The sequence below is a fragment of the Triticum aestivum genome, chromosome 6B, assembly GCF_018294505.1.
Source record: "Triticum aestivum cultivar Chinese Spring chromosome 6B, IWGSC CS RefSeq v2.1, whole genome shotgun sequence".
Lineage (NCBI taxonomy): Eukaryota > Viridiplantae > Streptophyta > Magnoliopsida > Poales > Poaceae > Triticum > Triticum aestivum.
The window spans coordinates 271,065,658-271,078,545 of record NC_057810.1 but is presented as its reverse complement, the minus strand read 5'-3'; the positions used below and the strand labels follow the sequence as shown (position 1 = coordinate 271,078,545).

General features: G+C 43.7%; 1 protein-coding gene across 1 annotated transcript; it reads left to right on the top strand.

Annotated features, from left to right (window-relative positions):
* The first annotated feature begins 12,204 nt into the window (after positions 1 to 12,204).
* LOC123134074 (NADH-ubiquinone oxidoreductase chain 3-like) lies at positions 12,205 to 12,567 on the top strand. Its single transcript, XM_044553420.1, has one exon. The coding sequence runs from the start codon at positions 12,205 to 12,207 to the stop codon at positions 12,559 to 12,561; it is 357 nt and encodes a 118-aa protein (XP_044409355.1). The 3' UTR covers positions 12,562 to 12,567.
* The last annotated feature ends 321 nt before the right edge of the window (positions 12,568 to 12,888 follow it).

Here is a 12,888-nt window from a genome sequence, read left to right as displayed (position 1 = left end):
TCCATGTTGATAAAAACTATTAGCAAAACATGAGGAGAGAGAAAAAGCAATCAAGTGGGAATTCAAGTCCAATCAATCTTCAAAAAACTCGATCAAAAAGAAATGCCGGACATCTAATCTAGTCTTTGCTTTTTGTCTTTTACTATTACTATTATTTATAGAAAGGCATCCTCTCTATACTCTAAACCCTTATCAGGGAGAAGTCACTCTTCTAAGTGCTATATACGAGAAAAGGGAGGAGGTCTCTATGGATAGAGTTCTATCAGAACCCAACCCTGAAAGCTATGACATTACGGGCCATAACGGATGAAGTGGCGGAGATCAGGGAAAGCGGAAAAACTCAAACAACTACTACTAAAGAAGACTCAGTCCTATAATGCTGAGTTCCTAGTTAAAGTTATGGTTACTACCTAGAGAGGAAACTAATTCAGATTATGAAGTTTCCGAGAGGCGCCTAAGGCTAAGATAAGGTTAGGGAAAGAAGAAGACAACAAGATTATGGCAGGCAGCCAACTCATCGAGTAAAGGCTTCCACGGCGGGTTGACCAAAATGAGGATCCCAAATGGCATGAGCAATAGGTCTTACATGTAAAGGATCCTGTATCCAGCCTTGCTAAGCTACATGAAACTGATTTCCGGACGTCCATAGAAATATTATTGCTAACTGCCCAAAGTGAGAAGCAAAAATGTTCTGATAAAGACGTTCCTCAGTAATAACATCATGACTTTCGAAATCATGTGCGGTAGCAATACCAAACCAAATACGACGAGTAGTGGGGTCCTGAGCTAAGCCTTGGCTAAACCTGGGAAATCTTAATTCCATAATGCCTTTCAAATCCTCCTAGCCACTATCCTACTGCAATAATTCTCGCTAAGAAGAATGCCCATGTCGTGGCAATTCCACGCAGAAGGTAATGGGTTTCTCCTACAGCACGTCCTTGTATGATGCTCAAGGCTCTAGGCTGAGTAGCAAGAGCAACTTTGAATTTTTTATGAGCCCAAATGATAGATTCAATGAGTTCTTGCCAATAACCACGGCCGCTGAATAAAAACATTAAACTGAAGGCCCAGACAAAATGATCACCTAAGAAAAAAAATACCATATGTAGATAATGAAGAACCATAAGACTGAATGACTTGCGATGCCTGTGCCCACAAGAAATCTCGAAGCCACCCATTAATCGTAATGGAACTCTGTGCAAAGTTTCCCCCTGTAATATGAGTTACCACCCCTTGATCACTAATAGTACCCCAAACATCCGACTGCATTTTCCAACTGAAATGGAAAATGACTACCGAAATTGCATTGCACCTCCAGAATAAACCTAAGAAAACATGATCCCAGGCGGATACTTGACATGTTCCCCCTCGGCCAGGCCCATCGCAAGGAAAGCAAAAACCTAGATTTGCTTTATCGGGTATCAAACGGGAACTCCGAGCAAATAAAACACCTTTCAAAACTATTAATACAGTCACATGTATGGTAAATGCATGAATGTGATGGACTAAAAAATTTGCGGTTCCTAATGGAATAGGTAACAAAGCCACTTTGCCACCTACTGCTACTAACTCGCCGCCTCCCCACGTTAAGCTAGTACTTGTAGTTGCACCAGGAGCTATTACGCCAGGCGCAGTAGCATGGATATTTTGTACAAATTGAGCAAAGATAGGTTGTAATTGTATGGCAGTATCCGAAAACATATCTTGTGGACGGCCTAAAGCACTCATGGTATCATTATGAATGTACAAGCCAAAACTATGAAAACCTAGAAATATACATACCCAGTTAAGGTGGGATATGATTGCATCGCGGTGTCTAAGGACGCGATATAATAGATCGTTGTATCGAGTAGTTGGATCATAGTCTCTTACCATAAAAATTGCTACATGTGCAGCAACACCGACTATTAGAAATCCGCCAATCCACATGTGGTGTGTGAACAAGGAAAGTTGTGTACCATAGTCAGTAGCTAGATATGGATAGGGAGGCATAGAATACATATGATGAGCTACAACAATGGTTGTAGAACCTAGCATAGCTAGGTTAAGAGATAATTGAGCATGCCATGACGTTGTTAAGATTTCATAAAGACCCTTATGGCCTTGTCATGTAAATGGGCCCTTGTGTGCCTCCAAAATATCTTTAAGTCCATGGCCAATACCCCAATTGGTCCTATACATATAACCTGTGATTAGGGAAAGAATAGCAATAGCTAAATGATGGTGCGCAATATCGGTAAGCCAGAGACCACCGGTTACTGGATCTAGTCCTCCGTGAAAAGTCAGAAATTCTGCGTATTTGGACAAATTTAAAGTGAAAAAGGGGTTGCTCCTTCGGCAAAACTAGGATAAAGTTGAGCCAAAAGGTCCCGATTCAAGATAAATTCATGAGGAAGTGGTATCTCTTTAGGATCCACCCCAGCGTCAAGAAATTGGTTAATTGGTAAAGATACATGAATTTGGTGCCCCGCCCAAGAAAGAGAAAATAGGTCTATTTTCATTCGTGTAGAACTGCTACCTCATTAACGAACTTACTCAAAGAGTGCTATAGAGCCGAGTCTAAGAAAGCCGCCCTGTTATTATTTTCTTAACCTCAAAAAGTCTCACGCGCGGGGCACCTCACATCGCACTAAATCACTACTATTAGTCCCTTCCTATCATTCCACAACCCGAAGGAAAAAGAGTATCCTATGAAGGAAATCGTATCTGATCTATCACCTTCCTCGTATCGATGCTTGGCACCGCGTCACTAGGTTGTTCATAGCTCTTGCTTAGCTTAATGGATCACCCAACTGTATTCCGGGATGTGTGCATTCCACAATCCCTTAAGGAAGAGGTTCACTACAGCCTTGCTTGTTAATGGGTTTCTGACTTCACAGCAGAGTGCTAGACTAGGGATAAGCTGGATACTGACTTCTTTCCAAGAGCTCCATTAGCCCTGCTTAGCCATACATCAGCTCTACCATTACTATACGCATTCTACCTACGCTTTTATGGAAAGAAAGAAGAAAGGTTGGATGGTTGATCCACACAAATAAGAGATATGTAGGCCCAACCTTCAATTGCAGAGAATAGCAAGCCCCCTTTGCTGAACAGATGTATAGAGGAAAAGGGTGACCCACATCGCAAGGGCTTTCTGATTGTGTGAATCAGAGCCCAAGAGAAGATCAATTCATTAGGAGACAGGTATCGATGCTTGCCAGCAGGAGAAAGATCACTAGGTTTAGTCTCTGATCTGATCAATAGGGTTCCCTAGGTACATTCCATTTTCTAGAAATCCAGCAGGGATAGTAGCTGCCTTTAGCAGGGCAAAAAAACAAGTTAGGCTATCCGAGATTTGCTCTTTTTTTCAGCTTTTTGGAGTGAAAATAAGGAGGGACTTGTGATTGGTTTTCTACAGGGAAGAGAGATACCAAGCCGGGCAACTTCCCCTACTAACTACTAAACACAAAAGCCAAGGTGACCCAAAACAATTATTTCACTTATTTCTATTTTAAGAAGGACCTTGTGCGCGGTTCACGACTCCCGGTGCTTAGAGATGTGGTTCACTACAGCAGTGGTAAGAAAAGCAAGAAAACAGGTATCAAGAGATGGAAGTGAAAGAAGAACTGTTGATCGACCGGTGGTTTGGGTCTTGCCTTTTAGGATTCGGATTCCTATTGAATTTACTTTTCCTTTGCCAAGGAGCAGAAACCGAGCCCTTTGATTTGATCCAGTGAGTGACGTTACGAGCAGAAGCCTCAACAAGTTGAATCCGGTACCGAAACAAGGATGGCATTATTGAATATATTCTTCTTTCATGTGCTTTGCCTTTCCCGTTTTCCGTACCTTTCGTAGTAGTTACTCGCCACTAGAAACAGGATTCATGAATTCAAACTAAAAGCAAAGGTATCGCTAATTCCATTTCAGTGGAAATATAGGGATGAAAGTTTCTCTCCTACTGATTTCGATTGCACATCTAATGAAAATATATGCACACGAATGTTCAAAAGCAAGGCTATCCCCTTTGCCGTTACCGAGGATATATCTTTGTCCCTTGATTCGAAACCGAGGAAAGCGTGTGCTCGATCTCCTGGAAGGAATGCAATTATTCTCTTCGTAGTCCTCGTATGAATTCGCTATCGCTCCAAATCATGGGAGCCGTTGAGTTCGGAGACACCGTTGTAGGAAAACAAACAAGTGAAAGAAGCCCTCGTTCCCACTCTTCTTCCCCCCCACACCTACCCGGTAGGTAAGTAGGGGCCTCGGTTTCTCTATTTGCTATGAGAAACCTACACAAATAAATTTCTATTTCGTGCGCGATCCCAATCGTGGACTTTCACAATTAAGTCGATATGGGGTTTATCCTTCATGTTATTTAAAATATAAGGCGTCACCTTGAAATGCCCTCGAGGACCTGGTTTTTTTACCCGTTTTTCCTCGCTCGCATTTTCCAGGTTAAGATCCCTGTAAATTTCTTCCAATTTGGTTTTGGGCAGCTTACGATTTCGACATGATCTCAGAACATTCTTTATTTGCTTTCTCAACAACGAAATGGAGGGTACTTCTAGGTTGGGCGGGGCGCGGCTTGCGGATGGCTCCGACCGAAACCCATCTTTTTCATCGGCATCTTGATGTCCCACTTTGTTTTTTCTTGGATCATCATCTCCTCGGGTAGCGGAAGCACTCGACGAGGCCTCTACGACAGACGAGATTCTTGCCTATTTCTGCCCAGACGATTCCTTCAAATAAATACAAAGAAAAGTGCAGAGGAAAATGCATAACCAGAAGAAAAAGATATCATGATGTAAAATTATCATGGGGACACAATGTTTTTTATACCGACAATTTCCTGCACTGCTTAAACCAAGAAAAAGATACATACTAGTTTTCATAGGTATGCCTCTCTCTCCTACAGAATAGGTTTTTCCAAAAACTACCCATGGGATTTCTTTGTCTTTTCCTTATCTTTTGTCCGGTGAAGAATCTCCTGCTGCAGAGATAAGATGAATGGCTTCGAGATACCATCACTCGTCATTGCCAAGGAAATGAATTGCAAATTGGCTACTTATAGTCTACACTTCCCTAGATTCTCCACGATGACCCGCATTCATTGATTGAGAGAATAAGCTGAAGATAGATCCATTGCGATATTGGTTTGGAAGAGAAGCCGTGGAGACAGCTCATTGTTCCTATGTCCGGAATTGTTAAAGAATGAAGGTACCCAGTTGACTATGTCGGGTAACGCCAACTTAGGTTATCCCTAAAAACACTATCAACCACATCATAACTGTTTGCTTCCGCTTTCCTCGTAGAGTTGGTTCTAGCTTTCACCGAAGGATCTCTATCGATGCTCGCCGTCAAAAGATATGGGTCTAGCTGCTGCCCTTGACGAGGCCTCTATGACAGAAGAGATTCATACTGGAAAGAGTGATTCGTTTTTGAAGTATATCAAATTCAGAGGAAAAGGCTGGAAGAAGATGACGGGATTGTTGATAGATCCCCTCTACATCCTAACCAAGAGGACCAAGTGCCAACCTTTATCTCTTTTTCTCGCCGGGTGGAAAGTTTATTCTTTGCTAGTAGTGCCCTCTGTAGGAAGAATCCTAAATGCCGGAGGATGCGTTCAACATGAATTGTCACTGTGGAATGAAATCACCTCTCGAATTGAGCAAGAAATGATTATTTATTTCATAATAGCAACTTATCACAAAAACAACCAAGGGTCCATCGACCCGATTGAAACTGTCTTCACTGCGTTGAATCGAAGGGAACTAATATAGAGAGTGGAATAAGCTACAAGGCATAACACTATGAGCTTTTCTTTAGATAACCTTAATCACACCAGCTTTTCCTCATGGGAGGGTAAAGGAAATCAGAATGTATGAAATCTATCCCAATAAGAAATGCGGAAGGTTGTCAACTAGAAACCTGTTATCACTCTCTTCTTCCGATCGTCCCATCAGTTTCTTGTAAGCCTGCTTCCTCCGATGATCGGTTGCAGCTAACTTCTCTCTCTTCATCTCTATGAGTTCGCTTCTTGGCAGTAGTTACCCCTGTCAGAACCTTTGTCTACTCTTTCGTATAAATACATTGATCTGCCAGCCAGCCGAAAGTAGAGAACCACATTGTATGATCTGGGGCAACTCTCTGTTATAGCAGCGATTTCTTATTCATTCAGGGCGCCCGTTCATGTGTTTTTAAAGAAAGGATACCTTGTGATTCCAGATTTCAATAGAGATTCGATTCCTCACATCTAAGGGAAGACAGACACAAATGCACAGACACATTATCCGGGGGTGTCACCGTTTGCATCATATCAGTATCATAAGAAAAGATTGATTGTTGTGAGTGATTTTACTACCCTTCCAGACTTAGCAGGTAATGAAGCTGCTGACGAGGGAGGAAATGTCTGTTGAAAATAAAGCGAACCAGTGGGGCTTAAAAGTCACTCTTTGAATAGTTTTTCAGACCATTAAGTTGTCAATCTTTCCAATGATGAGGCTCCAAAGTTTATTATATTTCCTGGTCTGCCGAGGACAGCACTAGGTTGATTGCTTACCGACTTTCATTCAGATACCAACCCATCTTTTTATCAAAAGCATGGAAACTATCTAATCGAAGATAGAATTCACGCCTATGAAAAGTAAGCAATTTCATCATTTTCCTTCGCAACACAGCTCACTCAATTGTAGAGATACCGAACAGTTTGAGTGATCGATCGACCTTGTCGCACGATAAGCCCATTCTCTCTCTTCCATCCCGCCTTCTGAACCGAACCCTGGAGAAAGACTTCTTGAACAGAACAAAGCTGCAATTCTAGAAACTTCCATTTTCCATTGATCTGGGCATTGCTATTAAAAGTGGGTCTACCCGCCCCGGCGTGACTCACACTTGACCAACCACTTCTATCTAAGAAAATACTTAGGTAGGGTCAATCTCCCTTCGGGGTTTACACGTCCTAGTCCGAACCATTGGATCGACCAAAAGAAGAAAGGCAAAGGAATTGAAAGGTAGAGTAAGAAGGATCGCCCAGTAGAGTGATTGAGGGAGTATTCCCCAGCCCAATGGTCTTCTTTTTGTTTTTCACTCTCCTATTTTGATTTTGGAAGAGTTCTACTACTGTTTCAGTAGTTCTAAGACCCTTCCTTCCCTTTTCAAGTGCTTGCTATCCCTCTCGCTCTACCGTCCAGAGGGAGCCCTAGTTTCAGCATAATAGCCTCGTTTAGAAGCGCTCGCTTCATATGGACGTACGTCAAACAAAGGAATCTTATCGGCATACCCACCTGCTAGGCGTGGTTCACTTGACCGACCAACCGACCCAATAGTAGGAGTAGGCAGCTGGCTTCTTATGTGAAGAGAACGGATGGAGAAACAGATGCGCGAAAGAACTAGTCCCTTGGAAAGCTTCGTTTTCCTAACCCAACCTAAGCATAATGAGCTGGTTATTTGAGAATTGAAGCTGTCGAGTGTTCCATTCTTTCGTATGTAGACACCAGCGAAGAAGGAGAATCAGAAATGGAACTAGTCGAACACGCATAAGATACCGGTTTTAGGCATAACCCCGGGTTAAATAAAGTAGTAAAGGAGCCCAATCTAGCTAAAGAGGGGCTTCTCCGCCACCATAACCAACTAGCTACGTAGATGAATTATCCTTGCGTTCAGCTATCAAACCCATCCACTAGAGCTTGAACCCATGATTGCTCAAACCATCTGTTTTCTCTTCTAACGAGCATGGCTTCCCTGTCACCTACACTAGAGACATCTCAACAGTTTAGTTTATTCATAAGCCTAGTACACAAGGAGGGTTTTAGCACGCACTAGCTGTACTGTAGTATGATCTGGTATCAGTTGCTGTCTCTCCTTGCTATTATAGTGTAGTATAGGTCGCCTCAAACTCAAACAAAAATGGGTGCACAGTTCTACTGCATCTTATCGAATAGTGCTTTTGAGTCAAAGTGCAATCACCATTTCATGTACACCATCTTTGTCAATATCTGCAATTACCTGTAGAAAGAATGTGAAAAACAACTCAAGGTCATTTACAGAACGAACAGCAAAATATAAGCAAAAGGATACAAAACGTTCACTTACTGGGGTGGACAAGATGTGAGCATAGATGCTCACATAATCTTCCGCTTTCTCATGTTCTTGTTATGTCCAGTCCTCATCTCCCCACATGGATTCATCAACATAGTCATCATAATCATAATTGTACTCATCAGGTTGTTCTTCTACATCCCGAAACAAATCAAATGATGTATCAGCGTCATCCTCTAGAGGCTCGCTATTTTCAACAGTGGCTGCTCATGAACGAGCTGCTCATGCTCAGGCGGCAGCTCGTTAAGATCAAAGTCGTGGTTGTTCATCATGGAGACCTGGACCCCTGCAGGTGCCGTTTTCCCCACTGCCAGGCTCCCACCAGAGAGAGATCCCATTTCCGTTTTTCTAGAGCAAGCTGGAAGCGTAGACCCATACCTTGTACTCTCATTCTTTCGTTTTAGCTAGCCATAATGGTATGTGCTTTGAAAGGTAGTTCTTTTTACTAGAAAGTACTTATAGAGGGCAATGAGGCGCAGCCTCAAGCTAGGCGAGATTCTCTATTGTTGCTTCTTATTAGCCAGATCCCGCACGAGGTTTTCCAGGCGGAACAGTTCCGAGATGTTATGAATCTGCGACCAGACGTGAATCTGGTTCAGAACCACAGATCGCGGGTTAGCCATCCTGTCGTAAGGCTTCTTTACACGCCATGGTTGCGGAACAGCCACGACCCTTCTTCCATGAGCTTTTGCCAGTCGCCAAGGTAGAAAACTGGAACAACAAACAGGTTGTCCTCCACCGCTCTGAACGTCACACCTTGTGCCATGTTCCAAGCGAACTGCATCGTTGAGAAAAAGGATTGGCTACTGAAGGGATGCGGCGTGGCCACTTTCGCAAGGGCCATCCACCGACCCTTCTACTATCGGTTTTTAGTATTGGCTACTACTATACTTGCTACTCACCTATCGGTCTAATGAGCATACTTGGAGAAAGGAGAACTTCCCGCCTATAATGTTGGGTCTGCAACCTACCCATTCGTTGAAGTACTTCCTTCATACAGCCCAAAGAAAGGCGGCTAAGCCGTCTTAGTTCGTGAACAATGACCCAGGTGCATAAACAGGTGCATAAAAAGGAAATCAAGTTTGGGAAATGGTACCTGGCTAGTATTTATGCCAAATCTAGTGACATTATTTACTATTACTATAGTCAAGAAGTAAAGAGTAAAGGCTTTGGCCATTGGCAATGCTTACCTAACTTCTCACTTAAATGTTTACTCGCGTTACTGGTATTCAATAAAAGAAGGAAACCATGGTACCTACGTCCCTCCCTTACTTGGTAATCTAAGAACCCTTCAGGGGGGAGCAAGAGATCTTCCATACCAACATTTTGTTCGCCACCCCTGCTTCCTCCTCCACTTGAGCTTGTGTAGCAAATCTACTTTATGCTTAGGCTAGGTCCTGCAAGTAAAGAGAAGTAAATATTGGAAACATGGGTATCTAGTTTATTTTATTCAATGGCTGAGTAATTGAAATTCCTTGCTTCTTCAAGCAGGAGATCCCGAGTACCGGGTGTCATCAGACTCCCATTCTATTACCTTTGTGCCAAGAGCACGTTAAGCTACCTGGGCTGTTCCACTACCGACGTGTAAAGAAGCTCCGCCTAACGGCTAAACCAATGAATTTCTCTCCTTAAAGGAATCTACTTCCCTGACTGTCAACTACTCGCTTCTTCACCAGTATCACACCCGCGCCAGACTGAACAGCAGAGTTAGAACCCAACTAAATACGATTCTTGTATTATCTTACCGAAATTCGGATCCATTTGTCTCCAAAGGAGCAAGCGCGGGAGTTCTAATAGGACTTTGAGACTCGAAAAATCCTGTGGGCTGCTGAGAACAGAGAGAAGTAGGTGGAGCTGTGGCTTAGCACAAGCATGGTGACAATGTGGTTCCTCTCGACTAAACACTTAAACAATTGAACCAAGTAGGGTTCAATAGAGGTATGGTATCGGCAACCTTTTAGGGAGCTATATTCTTTGGAATAAGATAGCTGCCCAGAGCTTGCGACGTACCTACCCCTGGGCGTAGATAGAACTAGGTAAGATAAAAATCGATTGGAAAGTCCTAAATTAGACCAATTCAATTCTGTCTGCTAGAATATTAAAAAAGTGCTTCCGAATTTCTCTCATCCTTTATAATGAGAATTTCTCCTTGTTCAGTAATAACTTAATCTTGCAATAAAACACTCTTGCTTGGAAGGTATGGTAAAGGTAAATTGTTTCTATTTTTTGATCTAAAAAAGAGAGTGCTAAAGGAGTCATTCAGAAGTGAGTGAAGGGGCAAAGCTCATTTCTTTCATTCAGGAATGGACACTGGACCAGAATGAAATGTGGGAATATCGGGATTGGCAGATCTTTTATATTGAAATAAAAAAACTCAACACGACTAGTGAATTCAAATTAGAGTCACTTGCGGATTTCTTCAAATTGTTGTAGTGTAGTATTGTGGTTTTTCAGTAAAGACCCCGACCTATAAATATTCACAGCCCGGCTCATACGGGCGGACAATATTCACCCAGAGCCCCATTGCGATCGCAATGCTGTTCTTGAAGGACCTTACCTTAGAGCAAAAAAAGGGCATAGAAGTTAGTAAGACTACTGACGTAGGGCGGCGGGTGAGCTCAACCTCGAACCAAACAAGCAACGGATTGAGCAACTAGCGCGAAAGCCGTTAGCGCATCCGTTTTCTTGCTCCATGATTATTAGTTTCTATTCTCTCCCTGCACGAACCTCGGTCCAATCAATTTGTCTGGAATTGGGGTTAGGACCGGTTAGAACTCCCATTTACCGATCAGAGGTTTGAGCTGCTATGGCAAGCTTTTTTTCCAAATAGTGGGTATGGGGAACCCACCGTACCAACACGATTGGCTGGTGTTGCTGATACCGGACCCGTTATAACCCCGATTGGAAGGGCAGGCCTGTCTGAGGCTCTGGGGATGCTAGGCCAATTAAAGTGAGTATCCCATATTCTATGACAGAGATAGAGCATTAATTGCAGTTTTCACCCCACCTTAATGACCGAGCAAGGGATGAAATCTTTCAATGACTAGGGAGGCGTCACCCGAGGCCAATTCTAGTGGATCACTATAGAATCTTCTAGAAGCAGGTTCTCCAGGCACTATGGTAGGACGTGGATCGATCATGACGAGAATGGACTTCTGCGTCATGTAATGGTTTAGAAGAGTCACGGTCCTGTTACCCGCCGGGCTTTTTCCCTTTTCGACTAGACGAAGGAGATATTCATTCCATTCAGGCAGGTGAGGAAGGGCGGCGTCGGCTTGACCCTGTCTCCTCTCTTGGTCGGGTCGGAGGCTAAGTTTCTCATTCAGTGGTGAGGTGTTCATAGAAAGCAAGGCCTCGCCCAACGAGTGGCGGAATTGGTTTGGATGGGGTCTCGCTTGGACGCTGGGGAGATCCATAGATCTGGATAGAGTCTTTCTCGCTCAGTAAAGAAGAGTATGCGCGCTACGGCTTACGCAGTGGATCTTCGGGCAACCAACCCGGCACATCCAATTCCGATCAACAACTTGGAGGTATGGCTGAGTGGCTTAAGGCATTGGTTTGCTAAATCGACATACAAGAAGATTGTATCATGGGTTCGAATCCCATTTCCTGTGGCACGGAAGTAGAACGGGCGGGCGAAATTACGTGAGAGAAAGAACCTCAGATTGATGGAGTCCGCCGTCAGACAGAATAGCTGCTTAGTGACTAGGAGCGATGCGCCCCTTTCTTGTTCTTGGTGGCGTCTATAGCGAAGAAGACCTTCCCGAACGAGGGCCGTCCAGTCCCTGGCCGGCTCTCGGTTCTTGAGCAAGCTCCTCCGCTGCAGGTAGGATGCTCATAGATGAAGAAAAGAGACTTTAGGCAAGTGGTTCTGGTAGCTCAGCTGGTTAGAGCAAAACAAGAAACGGATTGAGCAACTAGCGCGAAAGCCGTTGCGCGTTAGCGCATCCGTTTTCTTGCTGGACTGCAAATCCTTTTTTTCTTGTTTCAGTGGGAAGAGCAAGGGGCATTGCCCTGGAAATCCTTCAGTGGTTCGAATCCACATCTGAGCATCTTTTTTCGGTATGCCGCCCCGCGAGGAAGGAGTGCCGCGAGGAGAGCGAGAGAACGAAGTGGGCTTTGGTGATGTCGGAATGTGCACCTATTTGTATCTATTTAGTGATCAGTCCGCTAGTTTCTTTGATTCCACTCGGTGTTCCTTTCCCATTTGCTTCCAATAGTTCGACCTATCCAGAAAAATTGTCGGCCTACGAATGTGGTTCCGATCCCTCCGGTGATGCCAGAAGTTGTTTCGATATACGATTTTATCTGGTTCCTATTTTATTTATTATCCCTGATCTGGAAGTCACCTTTTCTTTTCCTTGGGCAGTACCTCCTAACAAGATTGATCTGTTTGGATCTTGGTCCATGATGGCCTTTTTATTGATTTTGACGATTGGATCTCTCTATGAATGGAAAAGGGGTGCTTCGGATCGGGAGTAACCACTTTTGAAAGGGTAAAGGGGGGAAGGACATAGTAAGAGGGATGCCTACAAAAAATCAATTGATTCGTCATGGTAGAGAAGAAAAACGGCGCACGGCCGTACTCGAGCTTCGGATCAATGTCCCCAGAAGCAAGGAGTATGCCCGCGTGTTTCGACGAGAACACTGAAAAAACCTAATTCAGCTCTACGTAAGATAGCAAAAGTACGGTTGAGCAATCGACATGATATATTTGCTCACATTCCAGGCGAAGGTCATAATTCACAGGAACATTCTATAGTCTTAGTCAGAGGAGGTAGAGTGAAAGATTCGCCAGGTGTGAAATCC

What these genes read in the sequence shown, in the direction of transcription:
- LOC123134074 (XM_044553420.1), top strand. Translation starts at nt 12,205, where the DNA reads ATGTCGGAATGTGCACCTATTTGTATCTATTTAGTGATCAGTCCGCTA.